The sequence below is a fragment of the Balaenoptera ricei genome, chromosome 15, assembly GCF_028023285.1.
Source record: "Balaenoptera ricei isolate mBalRic1 chromosome 15, mBalRic1.hap2, whole genome shotgun sequence".
Lineage (NCBI taxonomy): Eukaryota > Metazoa > Chordata > Mammalia > Artiodactyla > Balaenopteridae > Balaenoptera > Balaenoptera ricei.
This window is the reverse complement of record NC_082653.1, coordinates 62,575,174-62,592,370: the sequence shown is the minus strand read 5'-3', so window position 1 is coordinate 62,592,370 and position 17,197 is coordinate 62,575,174. Positions and strand designations below refer to the sequence as shown.

At 36.6% G+C, this 17,197-nt stretch overlaps 1 protein-coding gene across 12 annotated transcripts in view; it reads right to left on the bottom strand.

Annotated features, from left to right (window-relative positions):
• Positions 1-17,197, bottom strand: part of MRTFB (myocardin related transcription factor B) — a 265,761-nt gene that overhangs the window by 40,986 nt on the left and 207,578 nt on the right. For all 12 annotated transcript variants that reach the window (XM_059898877.1, XM_059898880.1, XM_059898876.1 and 9 more), the window contains 4 exons: positions 15,734-15,789; positions 14,524-14,599; positions 10,360-10,521; positions 8,836-9,014 (listed from right to left, as the gene is read on the bottom strand). In XM_059898877.1, the coding sequence (XP_059754860.1) occupies positions 8,836-9,014; positions 10,360-10,521; positions 14,524-14,599; positions 15,734-15,789 (473 nt within the window). The remainder of the gene's footprint in view (positions 1-8,835; positions 9,015-10,359; positions 10,522-14,523; positions 14,600-15,733; positions 15,790-17,197) is intronic.

Genomic DNA, 17,197 nt, shown 5'->3' with positions numbered 1-17,197 from the left:
TCCCTAACACCATACACAAAAATAAACTCAAAATGGATTAGAGACCTAAATATAAGACTGGACACTATAAAACTCTTAGAGGAAAACATAGGAAGAACACTCTTTGACATAAATCACAGCAAGATCTTTTTTGATCCACCTCCTAGAGTAATGGAAATAAAAACAAAAATAAACAAGTGGGACCTAATGAAACTTCAAAGCTTTTGCACAGCAAAGGAAACCATAAACAAGACGAAAAGACAACCCTCAGAATGGGAGAAAATATTTGCAAACGAATCAACGGACAAAGGATTAATCTCCAAAATATATAAACAGCTCATTCAGCTCAATATCAAAGAAACAAACACCCCAATCCAAAAATGGTCAGAAGACCTAAATAGACATTTCTCCAAAGAAGACATACAGATGGCCACGAAGCACATGAAAAGATGCTCAACATCACTAATTATTAGAGAAATGCAAATCAAAACTACAATGAGGTATCACCTCACTCCTGTTAGAATGGGCATCATCAGAAAATCTACAAACAACAAATGCTGGAGAGGGTGTGGTGAAAAGGGAACCCTCTTGCACTGTTGGTGGGAATGTAAATTGATACAGCCACTATGGAGAACAATATGGAGGTTCCTTAAAAAACTAAAAATAGAATTACCATATGACCCAGCAATCCCACTACTGGGCATATACCCAGAGAAAACTGTAATTCAAAAAGACACATGCACCCGAATGTTCATTGCAGCACTATTTACAATAGCCAGGTCATGGAAGCAACCTAAATGCCCATCAACAGACGAATGGATAAAGAAGATGTGGTACATATATACAATGGAATATTACTCAGCCATAAAAAGGAACGAAATTGAGTCGTTTGTTGAGACGTGGATGGATCTAGAGACTGTCATACAGAGTGAAGTAAGTCAGAAAGAGAAAAACAAATATCGTATATTAATGCATGTATGCAGAACCTAGAAAAATGGTACAGATGAGCCAGTTTGCAGGGCAGAAGTTGAGACACAGATGTAGAGAATGGACATATGGACACCAAGGGGGGAAAACTGCGGTGGGGTGGGGATGGTGGTGTGCTGAATTGGGCGATTGGGATTGACATGTATACACTGATGTGTATAAAACTGATGCCTAATAAGAACCTGCAGTATAAAAAAACAAACAAAACAACTAATACTAAACTTTCATTGGGTTATTTGTATGGAAATATGTTAATATAAATGTTTCAGACATTACATGAAATTTCTAAAAATCTTATATTTGTATTTGTATGGAAATATGTATGGAAATATGTTAATATAAATGTTTCAGACATTACATGAAATTTCTAAAAATCTTATATTTGTACTTGTATGGAAATATGTATGGAAATATGTTAATATAAATGTTTCAGACATTACATGAAATTTCTAAAAAAAAAAAAGAAGAATCTCACACTGTTGGCCTAATAAGAACAAAGTCATTAGTTCAAATCCCCTGCAGGCCAGAGAGATGCTTTTTCATGATATCTGCCCCCAGATGATACATATAAAGTAAGTCGTCCAATGCCTGAACAACACTGAATTAAGTGTAATGGCCAGCAGATGTTGGCCATTATTTACCATCATCTCAGTTATATTCAATAAAGATTTATTTATTAATAAATAAATAGGAAAGGCCTATTCTGCATAATGCACCATTTTAGGCACTTTTCTGTTGGTCACAGGAGAACTGAGTTAAGAATTGGGATGGAACACAGCTTCACAGTTAATGTTGAAAACCAGCTCAAAAATCTATTAATAGTGGCAGACTCCTCTTGATATATAAGTTATAAAAAGCATAACTGAAGGGGTAATCATAGGAATTACAGTCAATATCTTTGATGTCCTATTCAGGCCTTTACTGATAAGTGTTTGCAATAAAAGTCTTATTTTGATTATTTAGTATATATGTACACGGCTTACATACTAGACCTTGCTCATTCTCTTTGTTAGCTTAAACCTAAAATTTCTCTATTATTTGGCAAAAGGTCATCTACCTGTAAGTTACTTGAAACAATGGTAAAAAATAGTTTGCCAAATTCTCCTAAGCTTGTCTTCCTGAAAATACACAGAGTAAGTGTCCAAGAAGGTTCCTTTCAGTACTACTTTGAATTTGAAAATGAACATAGATCCTGTCAGATCATACTTACAGTTAAACATCTGGGTGTTTACAATAAATGATTAATTAAATGACTTAAGAAATCATTGAGAGAAAAAAATTCCTCAGATTAAAAGGACCAGTGTCACAGCTTGTGGTACCCATGTGTGACTTGCTGGTCTTAATTTTCTACAGCTTTCCATTGTTCAAGAGTTGCTTCAGCATAAAAATAAATTGAGCTCCAATATGTGATGTGTGTTTCATTAATATTTTGGCAAATTCCTTTCCAGCTGTACTTTGATCAGAATTGAAAAGACAAGAGGAAAGTCCAAGGAAAAGCAGTTTTAGTCTCTTACAGACCACAAAGAAATAATAGATATTTCAAAGAATTTACATTTTGAAGGAAGATCGTGGTTGTGTATTACACTGTTCACATTGTGAGGTCATTAGCTTTTTAGCACTGGGATTGTAAAACAAGTGCCTGAAAAATCTGTTTTTTGCCTAGATATTATGTGTTAAAATTTTTATTTTTGGTAGGGAATGTTTCTTTTATTTGAACACTTTTCTGTAGGACTTAAACTTCTGGTATCTATCCGTGTGTTCTGAAAAAGAATTAAGGAGACTATATGTCATAAGACATTTTGGAATAAAGCAAGGCATATGGAAATCTTGAGCCTAATTTTCTCCCAACTAATTATCTGTAAGTATAACTTTTAAAGAACCTAGAAGAAATTCCCTGAATTGGTCTTGAACATTACAGTAGGCCAAGTATGAAAATAATTGAACAGGAAAATTAGAAAAATGTGTTTAAGCCATAGGATTAAATGTGCAGCATAAAATGATGATTAATCACCATATGAAAAAACTTGGTTCAGGTAAACAAGAAGCAAAGTGAAATTTATGTCAGAGCCACTCAAAAGTGTGGTCTGTGGACCTTTGTTACCTGCCAGTGACAAGGACAGGAAGTCTTAGGAAAGTTGATGTCATCCCACTACTTTTATTTTATTTTACAAGAGGATCAGTCCACAATGCATTGGAAATTAAACTATATAAAAAACAAACATATTGGGACTTCCCTGGTGGCACAGTGGTTAAGAATCCGCCTGCCAATGCAGGGGACACGAGTTCTATCCCTGGTCTGGGAAGATCCCACAGGCCGCAGAGCAACTAAGCCCGTGCGCCACAACTACTGAGCCTGAGCTCTAGAGCCCGCGAGCCACCAACTACTGAGCCCGTGCCCCACAACTACTGAAGCCCTTGTGCCTAGAGCCCGTGCTCCGCAACAAGAGAAGCCACCGCAATGAGAAGCCCGTGCACCGCAATGAAGAGTAGACCCCGCTCGCCGCAACTAGAGAAAGCCTGCATGCAGCAACAAAGACCCAACACAGCCAAAAATAAATAAAATAAATTAAAAAAAAAAGAAAATGATTTAAGAATATGATTAACATACAGCCAAGTTCACGATATGTTAAGAATACAGTTTAGTAGTGTTTAGAGCAGAATTTCAAATTGTAAAAATAAAATATAAAAGGAATATATGTATACTTAGGAAAGTTTGTAAGAGGAGTTACGGGTGATTTAAACAAAACAAAACAAAACAAACATATTATTCCTTCACTACAGGCAGTTTGAGGACCACTGGTCTACAGTAACTAAATTCACCATCAAACTCATATACTGAGTTTCCATTTGAAAGATTAAAAACTAAGAATATCAAAGAACACCCAAAACACAAGATGTTTATGTTGCTCTTTTAAAATAAGGGGCTGTCCCTTCCCTCTGTAATCTTGATGTCCAATGAGAAGGAATGTTTTCAGGTACTTTCCCTTAAACTCCATATGTGAAAGTAATTATATTTAGGGAGATAAATATATTTTACATATATATCAAGTGAGGTGCCTGGACAAATACTAGATAACAGTGAATATAATTAAAGTATAAAATTTGCCAAAACAAAACCTAATTATCACTTCTAGACACAAAAATCCCAAAGACTTTACAGGCATCATAAAGTTGGCCTCTGCAGTTGATTCAGAAAACAGAAACAAAACAAATACCTACAACATAACTTGCGATCTGACATCAATATAGCACAGTTAACATGGAGATGCTTTTTTAATTGCACAAATAAAAGTATAATATTAAGAATCTTTGTCAGAGTCCTTACTTATAAATACTAAAACACAATCGAAAGGAATTTTATAAAGGACACAATTTAAGAAGGTTTCAAGATATATGGTGCAGGAAATGTGTAATGGGTAAAGGTGCAGTAAGCCAGCCCTGATTCTAGGTTCTTTCACCTGAACGTGTAAGTAGGGAGTGCACCATTCTCTAAAGTGGGTCTTTTCCCAAAGGCACTATTGACAGATAAAAAGCAGACTATTAATGGTCTGTGTGTAACAGGCAGAAGTGGCATTGCAGCAACACTAAAGAGTGTTATAAAAACTAATGTTTAAGTTCATGGATGACCTGAGGCTTAGTGTGTGCTGCACTGGCAATAAATAGGCTGTATTTATTCTTCAAGAAACACTGCTATTCCTTTTTTCCTTCAAGGAATTCTGGAATGTCAGCCCACTGACATTGGGTGGGACATGAGGTGGGACAGCCTCCGGTTAAAGTTTCTCACTTATAAACTCAGCTGGAGACCAAGTTTCAAGACCAAAGCTAAGAAGCTAATAGTACAAGCAATGCAGGGAAAAGGAGAATGATAGTCTCTTATACAGGTGGAACTGTCATGAAGCCATTACCAGGTAGATGGCTGAGGTGACAAAAATTCTCTATTACTAAAAAGCTAAGGCCATGCTAATAGCTGTCTGATGTCCTGACCTACTCAGACAGAAACAGAACAAACAACCCAAATGGATAAGTAGAACTGTTTTCTAATGGTATGTACTTACATATTTGACATTCTTTTTAGCCCTATTTTTAAAGCTCAAAACCAGGGTGCAGCAAATACGGTGAGAACAGTAGGGGCTGGTCTCCCTTCTCTCCGTTCCTGCCTGCTTAGACCTCAGACCATGGGCTGGTCGCTGACCCTCATCGTTCCTCCAGGCCAGGTTCCAGCGAAGCCGAGGGGCCAGTCACACTTGCCCTGTAAACTCTGACAGGAGAATATGAAGTGTAGCTACCCACACTACCTCTCGTGACTCCAAGAGGGAGAGGCTCTACTCGCAAATGAGAGAACACAAACACTGCTGCTACAAGCCGGCGTCAGTGCTCATGGTGCTGAATGCAATTCAACATTTATTGAGCACTCTTTCTGTACCCGGCCCTGTGCTAGGTGTTAAAGATAACCCCCCCTCCCCCGCCCCCCTATTTCAGATCATGGTGGTAAGTGCAATGAAGAAGATAATGCTGAAAGACACAGTCCCTAACAAATAGATATTCATGAATGAGAAGAAATGCCATAAGAAAATGTGCAAACATTTTTAATCCCCAAACTTCCATATTTCTCTGAACCCAGGCCTTCCCCCGTGAAAGGGTTAAGGCAGGTAATTGCTAAATTCCTTTCCAATTCAAAAATTCTATGATGCTGGGCTTTAACAAGAACATTTTCTACTGAACTTGACCAATCCCGTTAAGTAGTTCAATAGTTTTGACTTTAATATAACTAAATACTATTAAAATTTCGGTAAGGTAAAAACACCATAAAGAGAGAGAAAAAACAACAGATTACGTGCAGCACAGAGTTCTTATAAAACCAAAAGAAACACTAACACTCAGTGAAAAATAAGAAATGTAAATTTCCAATACAATTATCAAAAAATATTAAATCTTTTGCATGCACTAGATTCTAAGTTTCTGACACATAATAAGTGCTTGATAAATATTTGTTGAATAAATGAATTCAATCTAACCAAAATCAAGGGGCCAATTAAAACATTCAAATCTCCAGTGTGCAAGGTTTAAAGTAATGATATTACCTACTTGTGATAAAGACATAGTGATGGTGCAATAAAGACTGTATTACTTTCCTGGAAGGCAGTTGAGTGCCTACCTTTTGCTTAACAAAAGACTGAAATCCATTTCATTATCTAGTAATTATTCAAAGAAATAATTAGACAAATGCCCAACAATGTATGTATTAAAAAACCAGCATGTAGCAAGAATGTGAGAACATAACAGGGGCACTTGTGTGTGTAAGAATGAAAAACAGGAAACAACTCTAGGTAACCAATAACAGGTAATTGGTTAAAAGAGATACAGTGTATCGGTTCAATTAAATACTGAGGTATAAAAGCAAGGAACACATACAGTTACCGTATGACACAGCAATTCCACTCCAAGGTATATACCCAAGAGAAGTGAAAACATATGTCCACATAAAAACTTCTCCACAAGTGTTCATAGCACCATTATTCATAATAGCAAATGTTCACTAGCTGATGAATAAACAAAATGTGGTATATCAACACAATGGAATATTACTCAGCCATAACAAGGGATGATGTACTGATACATGCTACAACATGGATGAACCTTAAAAGCATTACACTAAGTGAAAGAAGCCAGTCACAAAAGGCCGGATATTGTATGATTCCATTTATATAAAATATCCAGAATAGGTAAATCCAGAGACAGAAAGTGGACTCCTGGTTACTTAGGGCTGAGCGGAGGAGATAACAGGGAGTGACTGCTGAGGGGTATGGGCTTCTTTTGGGGAAGATGAAAGTGTTCTGGAATCAGATAATGGTGAGAGTTGCACAAGTCTGTGAATATACTAGTAAGCAATGAATTATACACTTTAAAAGGGTGAATTTTCCCAGTGCCATTTTTTTTTTTTTTTACAGAAATAGAAAAATCCATCTTAACATTAATATGGAATCTCAAGGGACCCCAAGTAGCCAAAACAGTCTTGAAAAAGAAGAACAAAAGTTGGAGATCTCACACTTCCTGATTTCAAAATTTACTATGAAGCTACAGTAATCAAAACAGTGGTACTGACATAAAGACAGAGATATAGGCCAATGCAATAGAATAGAAAGCCCATAAATAAATTCCTTTGTATATGACCAGATGATCTTTGACAAGAGTGCCAAGACCATTCAGTGGGGGAAAGGACAGTCTTTTCAACAAATGGTTTTGGGAAAACTGGATATACACATGCAAAAGAATGAAGTTGAATCTTTAGCTTATACCATATTACAAAAATTAAAACCAATTAAAGACCTAAATATAAAACCCCAATCCATGAAAATCCTAGAAGAACACAGGATTCAATCAATCCAAAACAATCCAATTCATGACACTGGATTTGGCAGTGATTTCTTAGTATGACACCAAAAGCACAGGCAACAAAACCAAAAATACACAAGTGGGAGTAGATCAAACTTAAAAACTTCTGTTCATTAAAGGTTACTATCAACAGAGTGAAAAGGTGACAATGGAATGGGAGAAAGTATTTTCAAATTATATATCTGATAAGGGGTTAATATCTAGAACATATAAAGAACTCCTACAACTCAACAGAAAAACAAATGACCTGATTTTAAAGAGGGCAAAAGATCTGAATAGACATTTCTCCAAAGATGATATACAAATGGCCAACAAGCAAATGAAAAGATGCTCAACATCACTAATGATTACAGAAATGCAAATCAAAACCACAGGTGAACATACTCAATATCTTGTAATACTACAATGGAAAAGAATCTAAAAAAAATATATAAGTATATATACACACATATATATTTATATGTATAACTGAATCATTTTGCTGTGCACTTGAAACTAACACAACATTGTAAATTAACTATACTTCAATTAAAAAAGAAACACAGTGAGATCACTTCACACCACTAGAATAGCTACTATCAAAAGAATAGAAATTAACAAGTGTTGGTGAAGATGTGGAGAAATAGGAACACTTGTGCACTGTTGGTGGGAGGGTGAAATGTTGCAATCAGTATGGAGGTTCCTTACAAATTAAAAATAGAACTACCATATGATCCAACAATCCCATTTCTGGATATATGCCCAAAAGCACTAAAAGCAGGGTCTCAAAGAGATATTTCCACATTCATGTACTCATCATTATTCACAATAGCCAAGAGATGGAAGCAACCCAATGTCCACTGATGAATGGATAAATAAAATGTGGAATATCCATAAAATGGAATATTATTCAATCTTAAAACTGAAAGAAATCCTGTCACATGCTACAACATGAATGAACCTTGAGGACATTGTTAAATGATATAAGCCAGTCACAAAGACAAATACTGTATGATTCCATTTATATGAGACATTCAAAGTAGTCAAATTCATCGAGACAGAAATAGAATGGTGGTTAGCAGGCCTGGGGGAATGGGGAGTTGTTGTTTAATGGGTTTAAGTTTCAGTTTTGTAAGACGAAAAAGTTCTGGAGATCTGTTGCACAACAATGTGAATATATGTACCACTACAGAACTGTACACTTGAAGTGGTTAAGATGGTTAGAAAAAGGGTGGATTTTATGATATGTGAGTTACATCTCAAAAAAAAGTTATATGAAAATATTTTAAAGTGAGTTATAAAACTGTAAAATAAAAATATGTATATAGAACAGAAATAATGTAAGAATCTATTGAAAATGTTAGTAGTTGGATTACACGTGACAAACCTATATTTATCTTCACTTTCAGACTTTTCCTCTGGTGAAAACGTATTATGTTGATACGTAAAAAACAAGGCACTTTCTCTGTTGAGGGGTAAAAACAAGAAAGGTGATACCTGGGCTGGAGTGTTTGTAGTCACAGGAGATGGCGATTCACTAACTTTTGGCTCACTTGGGGACGCGGCTGACCCCTGCGACTCCTGGCTGGCTGGCTGGTCTGGAGACAAAGCATCACTGCTGTCTTCATCAAATGAGAAATCGCCCTGAGTTTGGGGATAGTCCTCCTTCCCAACACCTAAAGAAAGAAATGATTCTTAATTTATCTTGGCCTTGGAATACCAAGGTTAAAATGAAAAAGGAGACATATTATTCATTATAAGGACTTAAGAAGCTGGTTAAAAACAAAACTGAACATAATGTACTTCCCCATGGAAGAACACACCACTATCTAAGATGAATAATTGGGGGAAAAAACCCAACCTGAATCAGATCAAGTCTTTGGATCCAAATACTAGTTATAGGAAGTACAGGAGACAAGAAAGTTTTTAATGACACCTAGGGATGCAAATGCATTCAGAAAAATCTAGTAATGTGGAAATGCTAGAGGATAAAAGCCTGTTCATCAACAAATAAAAAGTAAGGAAAGAAAGGAGGAGCAAGACCCACCCAGGAGATTGACTTAAGAGATACATCAGCTAAAGGCAATGTGTGGACCTTGTTTGGATCCAACTTGGATCCAACATTTGGAATCCAACTGTTAAAAAACACTATAAGGCAAAATGGGGCTCTGACTGGTTATCTGTTGATAAGTCCCACTTCACAGAGCAGCCCTGCTGTACTGACATCTTACCTTTTGGGGCCCATTTCTTCGGAATTGAATGGAATCATAGTGAATTGTACTACTTAAAATTACTGACTATAGACTACCTAAGATTTAAATTCATACTAATGCAAAATATGAAGTCCCCCTGAGTAATGGAAACTATAATAGTCTTTTAAGTAGGATATTAACTTTTCAAAATTGCTTGCTGAAAAAGTGGCATTATTCTGGAAACTATTTTTTTTCTGCTGAAGTTTATGCCAGAAAAAAACAGTAAACATTAGTAACTAAGTATGATAAGACTGGGATAAAATGAGCAGATTCTACCATTCTTAATGAATACATCTATACGCATCTGCTATTCACCTTGCTGAACTAAGACTGAACAAACTATTTTTATCTTTCCTACAAGTAAACTGAACTAAAATAATGAAAAATCTGTAAAAATCTTAAAACAACAGAAACTAAACATAATACAATAAGTTTAACTTAGAAAACATGGTAACAAAATCAGAACTTAAAGACTTAAACATTGTAAAGCAACTATACCCTAATTAAAAAAAAAAAAGACAGACAGACTTAAACCTCAGATGTAACAAGAGGAATCTCTGTGTTAACTGGTAAGAGATGCTTGTCTTGTAATACATAATATAATAACACTAACAGTAATAATGGGAATCAGTGCAAATGTTAATCAATTTCTAATTTACCCAGAAAACAATAGTCATGATTAGTGCTGGCTTTTTAAATTAAATTTTTCTTATCTAAAACTTCCAAGTTTCTTTTACTCCCAGAAAACAGTAAAATTTTAGAGTCTTGCCTATAATTGCTTCCTTAACACTGGAGTCTACAGGAAGGATGTTTTTCTCTACCAGCTCCATAGGACCAGGTCTTTGAGCAATCTTTTCATTCAGATCATCAGCTAGTCGAGCTCTTTTCAACTTCATCTGAGTAGCCTGCAGGGATGGCTCTGCAAATGTTTCTAAAACAGGAAACACAGTTTTAACCATTACTTGAAATACTGTTTCTATTCCATAATGTTATTTCAGGCCAACTAATTTAAACTCGTATAAACAGACTTATGTGTTCCTAACATATTTATGGAGAGACAATGACTGTTTAAGAATGCTCCTGTATACAATTTACATTTTTAGTCCTAGATAGCTTTATACCGTCTATACAATGTGGATGTCCTCAGACTCAAATTAATATGAACTCAAGCCAAAAATGGGGTCCTGCTATTGCTCATTTATGGCAGGAGAGTCAAATTCATATTTATTAGGCATTGGGGATACAGAGGGTGAACAAGAGAGATGTGGTTCATGGCTCAAGAAGTTTGCAGTTTTAGATTTGGCTTCATTGGAAAGTCAATTCGTAGAAGGGGAGAAACTGTTATCTCAGGATATAAGCTTCTCTGCAGCAGTCAGTGGGAAGAGCTACAAATCATATCCTTAGATCGATCCATGTGCCTCTCAGTCCTTCATCATAATTAAGAATTTGGGTTTACTTCTGAATACATAACCTTGGGACATTCAATTACACAGTAATTAATAGTCATATAGAAGCATCAACTCATCTACCCACATATGCATAAAGTTGTATAACAGATGTGAAAGTACTATAAATATCATAACTCATTCATTAGCATAATTCTGTCAATTACTTGTGTTTCTGGTAACTCTCATTATTTTATTACATTGTTCTAAATAATGTTTATGATTGATTAAAGATAATGATGAGGTGTTAACCCAGTACTGAGTTGAAAGTCGCTTGCCCCTTAAATTATTCAGTATAGGTCTTTTAATGAAATTCCCTGTAAGTAACCTCAGGATTATCTGATGTCCTTCATTCTGTAGATTAGATGGCCTGGCTGAGGCCCAAAGAGCACTGAGACCCCAGGGCCAATAAACTACCCTCCAGCACAGCTGATCACTTGTCTTTCTACCGGTTAAGTTATGGGCTTACCAAGTATCAATCTTGATTGTCTACAAAATAGCTCACCACTATTGTGACGCTATTGTCAATACATAATTTAACCAGATGTTATGGGGAAATCATAAACTTCAAAAATAAAATGATTATTTCTTGGAAACCTGAGTTAAATGCTTTGGAATGACTTGATAAAGGTAAGCCATTAAAAAAAAAATCACTGTCACATTACTTAGGGCAACTAACAATGGTAAAAGATTTAGGGAAAAATGATAAAATCTAGGATTTTTAAACTCAGATTGCTTTTCAAGCGTCTTTGAGTTTTGTTCCACCATGAATGGAAATTGTAGATGATGTACAATGGCTACGCTTTATACAAGAAAGATGTGAGCTCCATTCGTTAAAGCCTTCCCCACACGTGAAGGTCCTACCCCTAAGTTGGAATACTGGCAAATAAATTCATGTTTCTATAAGTTAAAATAACATGTATGCCCATCTCATTTTTATAATTTTCCTGTATAAACAACTCTGGCCCCAATCTTATTAGACAGAACCCTTCTAGCCACACAGGAAGATGATAGGTGGGGGGAAGTAGATCGTGCAAATCACTTTTAGGTTGATGTTTAAAAGCTTTTAAGATCTAGGCAGGAGAGTCTTCTGCCTTTTCCTCTCTTCCACTGACATTATCCAAGTGATATCAGGAATGTTTGGGAAGAAAACATTCCAAAAGTAAATAATTAGAGGCTGGCATTTTGGTATGCTTCTGTTCCTGGTCTGATTGCTTCATCACCTCCGTGAGGCTGAGGCTGGGTTTCGGCTGCTGAACTTCAGGAAATAATTTAGACTTTTGCCTGCCAAACATCCAATTCAATCAAAATTGGGATAATGTTATAATAAGTTGGGGGTGGTTTTAAGGTATTTTTGAAATTATAGATGAGACATTCTTTCTTACTTCAAAAGTCTCTACTTTAGAAGAGATGTCCTAAAAACATCACTTATGGTTCATTCATATACATAGTTAGGTTTTTAAATGCTGAGTAGTCTCTTTTTGGAAAAAGCAGATATGATTCCTTTTGATAGTTAAATGTATTTGCCTTAGTTTTAATTATATTAATAAAGCCTGTTACAGTTAGAAGGCAAGTTGAAACAGACACCATCGTTCCTACAAAAATGTTCCTTATAGGTCAAGATACTTTGAGGCACAGAAGGAGCCATTTACTAAGTTACTTACCAGCAAATATGCTTCTCTGAAGATTCACTTATCCCTGACAGCTGGTAGCTGCTCCTACCCTACCACTGGAGTTCTGGAAAAGCTTTTTTAGTCCAGGAGACTTCTGAGAAGTTCACAACCCAAAGTAGAGACAGGAACAGACCTCTCACCTCCCATCCCAGACATGAAGATGGTTACATAATCATAGATTATTTGGATTAGAAGAGACCCTACTTGGGGTTATAGAGGCCAACTTGATAGTTGGAACTTCTTTACAACATCCTTAATGTAGTTTCAGCCTGTGTTTATTCCCTATCACAGCAGCCTGTTTATTCCCTATAGAGCACTTTTCACAATCTGTAATTTATTTGTTTTGCCTGTGTATTATCTGTCTGTGCCATTAGAATGTAAGCTCCATGAAGGTGGGCATCCATCTGGCTCACTTGGGTCTCTGGTGTCTAGCTTGCGGGCCAGTGGACTAACAGCTCTAATAATGGCAACCGTTATCACTTCTTGAAGATTTTATTTTGGACATATCTGACCGACCTTTATGCTGAGCTATAATCTAATACTCTGTAATATCAACCTAATTCTAATACTAACTCTATCATTAGGCCAGAGAAAACAAATCTAATTCTTCCTCCTACCTAATAACTGTCTCTAAATGTTTGAGAAGTTTCTGTTTCTGCTCCAGGTTTAACCCTCTCAAGATTATCACAGGGTCAAGCTCCCAGTCTTGCTCCACAAATTAGTCAGTAAAGCAAAACAATGAAAGAAAATGTAACTCAGGAATTTACAGTGGAGATACCAGAGTTCGAGAATGCTCTGTTTTTTTTAGAATTATCGATTATTGAGTGCCTACTATGTGTCAAGCACATAGTAGGTACTTTACAGAAATTATTTAATGCTCACAATAATTTTTCCCCTTTATTTATTTATTTATTTATTTATTTATTTATTTATATTTTTGGCTGTGTTGGGTCTTCGTTTCTATGTGAGGGCTTTCTCTAGTTGTGGCAAGTGGGGGCCACTCTTCATCGCGGTGCGCGGGCCTTTCACTATCGCGGCCTCTCTTGTTGCGGGGCACAGGCTCCAGATGCGCAGGCTCAGTAGTTGTGGCTCACGGGCCTAGTTGCTCCGTGGCATGTGGGATCTTCCCAGACCAGGGCTCGAACCCGTGTCCCCTGCATTGGCAGGCAGACTCTCAACCACTGCGCCACCAGGGAAGCCCCCTGCTCTGTTTTTAGAGAGAAAAACATCACGGCCTGAGCCACATGTCTCACCAAAGATGGAGTGGAACTGTCCTTACTAGCTTCATAAGAGATGAGGCTCAGTCATCGAGAAAATCTGGTGGGTCAGGTGGAGCTAGTTTGTGATAATGGTCAGATCAAGCTGGATTGTTGTGGGTTAAGTAGCAACAAAGAGAAAATGTCAGGTATGGGCCTTGCCCCAGGTAGACATAACAGGGTCCAAGTCGTTGAAAATCTAGGGTTAGACTTGTGGCTGTCATACCCCTTATGACTTAATGAGCAGGCGCACATCCCTCACTGATGAAGAAATTCTCTGGACCGAAAATGTTTTTCCAGAACAGTATGGTAGAGATACCTATAGCACCCCCAGCTGGCGGGAAAGAGTCAGTCCATCAACTGGCTATTTGGAGAATCAAACCTTCCCCATGTATCTAACATAACATTTTTAGCTTTGGGTCTTCATGTTGCTATCCAGTTTGGAGGATGTCAGCCTGTGGGGTAAAAAGTTATTAAAATGGGAATAAACAGAAATGGTGGAATTCTCACTTCTTTTCTTGAGAAAATGTAGCAGAAGAAGCAGAAGTAGAATTTTTACCTTCTAAAATGTGCATCCTGACAAGTTCAGAACGATCTGGTCGACTCCGAATCTTATGCTTCAAAAAGTTTTCGGTCTTTAAAAAAGAGAGAGAGAGAAAAATTCTTACCATAAATTGTTTATGATTTATTGTAGTTTTACATTTTTTCCTCAAGGTACTCTATTTAAATAAATTGTATACTCTTTTGATCATGATTTTGAGAGGAAGAGTAGAAATTAGTACTTTGAAAAACTATTATCCAATACATGATTTAAATTGCAGCCTTCAAAGTTGTACAGGGATTTGAAGTGTATGCTGGTATAAAGTAAGCACTTTATAAACTTTTATTTTAAAACTTGGAAAAGGCAAAGGCTCATAATTTTGAAGATGACTTTTGAACAGAGGATTTGAACATTTAAATATCTAAAATCAATAAAATCTACACTTCAGGTCAAGTAAAAATCCATCTAAGATAACACATTTCCTAAAAATCCTAATGTACTTTCTGTGATGAATTCCTATCTTTAATCATACTTTCTTATTCAGAACTGTACTCAATTGTAAACAATAAGGCTTTAAAATGGGTTTTGTATTTTATAAGACTCTAAGAGATCATTATTGCATCCTGGGAAAATTCTTAAGGAATATTTGGAACGTGCTTATTTTCATATTGCATGATAGAAGTTTCCTCTAAAACAAAAATAATGGCACTTTTAAAGAAAAATAATAAACACCAATTTAGTGTGCAACTATGATGGAGTCATTTCAAAGAATAAAACAGAGCTGAATACGGCAATATTCCTCATTCAGCCAAATTCTCCCACCCTTGGTCAAATGTACTGCTAACATAGACCCAGGAGGGAAACGAAGGAAGGATCCGGTGTCAGTACATCACTTGGGCTATCCGTCTGCAGAGGTAACAAATGGCAGAATTACTCCATCATTATTCTAAAAACTGTTGTTATGCTCCAAAAGTAAGAAAAAAGTGTGATTTGTCCTTTATGTACAACAGTAGTTTACTAGTTTTAAAAGAACAAAAGTTGAATGTCCTGTATTTCCTATAAACCTCCAAGATAAAACTACCCCAGGATACATTACTCTATATGCCATGTATCCTGAAAATACACTATATTTTCTCTATTGATATACGTAGGAGTAAGATTGTTACTTGTCCACAGGTACTTTAATACAAAAGAGAGAAGCAGAATATTTTAAACTGAAATTTCTTACTCTGGCTCGTTCCAAGCTTTTTATCTGCTCGTGGAATGCCGCTGGGCTCTTCAGGGCTGTGAGAGGAAAAGAAATCATTTCCGTGGTATAAATAGAGGAGTTAATACTTCAGTCAAATGTTACAGCATATCATGGTGATGTTTCCTCTTAATCTGATTAGTGTGCCTCTACAGTTCCATTTATTTCCTAGTTCCTTTAGGAGATCTGCAAAATTGAAACCTTAAATGTTTCAGAATTAAAATTACGTGTTTCACAAGTAAAACAAGTGAACATTCACAACAGAGTTGTATACATGATGACAATGCATGTATCAGGTCAGACTAGTTCCAGCCCATAGTTGGGGCAAGTTACCATTACCAAGGGAACTGTTTGATGGTTCCTTAACAGGTCTTTGCTCTTATGGCCCTACAAGTTACTGGGAAAAAAGCCCACATGTCCTCAGGGCATTTAACGTTGGAGTGATCTAGCCTTGAACTTGAGGACACTCTGCAGTTCATGTCTAAGAGATCAGAGTTACCACCTACTGAGAACCCACAACACACTGAGCCCCGTGCTCTGTGGCCCATCGCAGTTATATTGCTGCTCATCAGCACAACAGCCTTGTGACATAGGTATCAGCCCCAGTACAGATGAAAGGCTCAAAGAGGTTAAATGAATTCTTGAAGTTATACAGCTAGATGGTGGTCAAAGTGGGATTTACATCTCGAATTCTGAATTTGGCAGGTTCATGCTCTTTCTACCATACCACAATGCAACCCACTCTAAAGACACAGTGATTCCTTAATATGTTAACTGCTAGTACCTTATTCCAAAGTCCCAGAGAGAGAGAGGCAGTGTTTATTAAAACATCACATACTACAGTATTTCTATCAATTATCTTTGCAAAATCTTCTGTGTGTATGTCCACTGCTGTCTGATTACACCCTGCACTTATCACTATGGGCAGTCAGAGAATGTGGATGGAGTGCAGGACTAGGCTTAACCTGGGCTATCACCTCCCAATATTGGCCAATCAACTCTTGGTAACATTCTTTTCAATTCTGGTACTTAAAGCATTGCAAAGACCCACAGAAGCCCAGCCCAAACAGGTCTGGCCAGGGACCAGCTCCTAAAAGCAGACTACAGCTGGCTTCACAGTGGTATTTAAAGCACCACACTTTGATCCTGTTTGATTGGTTCATATCAGGAATATAGTGGTGGAGAAATCTGGCAGATTATCAAACCAGCTTCTGATAACTGGTTTTATCACAATGCTAGATTTAAAATATGTAGATACTCAATTAATAGTAGTTCAGAAAAAAAAGTTTTCACAGGGAAAAACATCTCCTTATCACAGAGAAAAATCGTTCCTTATCACAAACCAAAAAAAGGCAATAGCAGTGACTGTGAAGACTGGGAAGCATAAGTGTATTTTGTAATTTCTTTCTAGTTTTGTAAGCCAAATAAGTTACTTCTTAGAGAAAT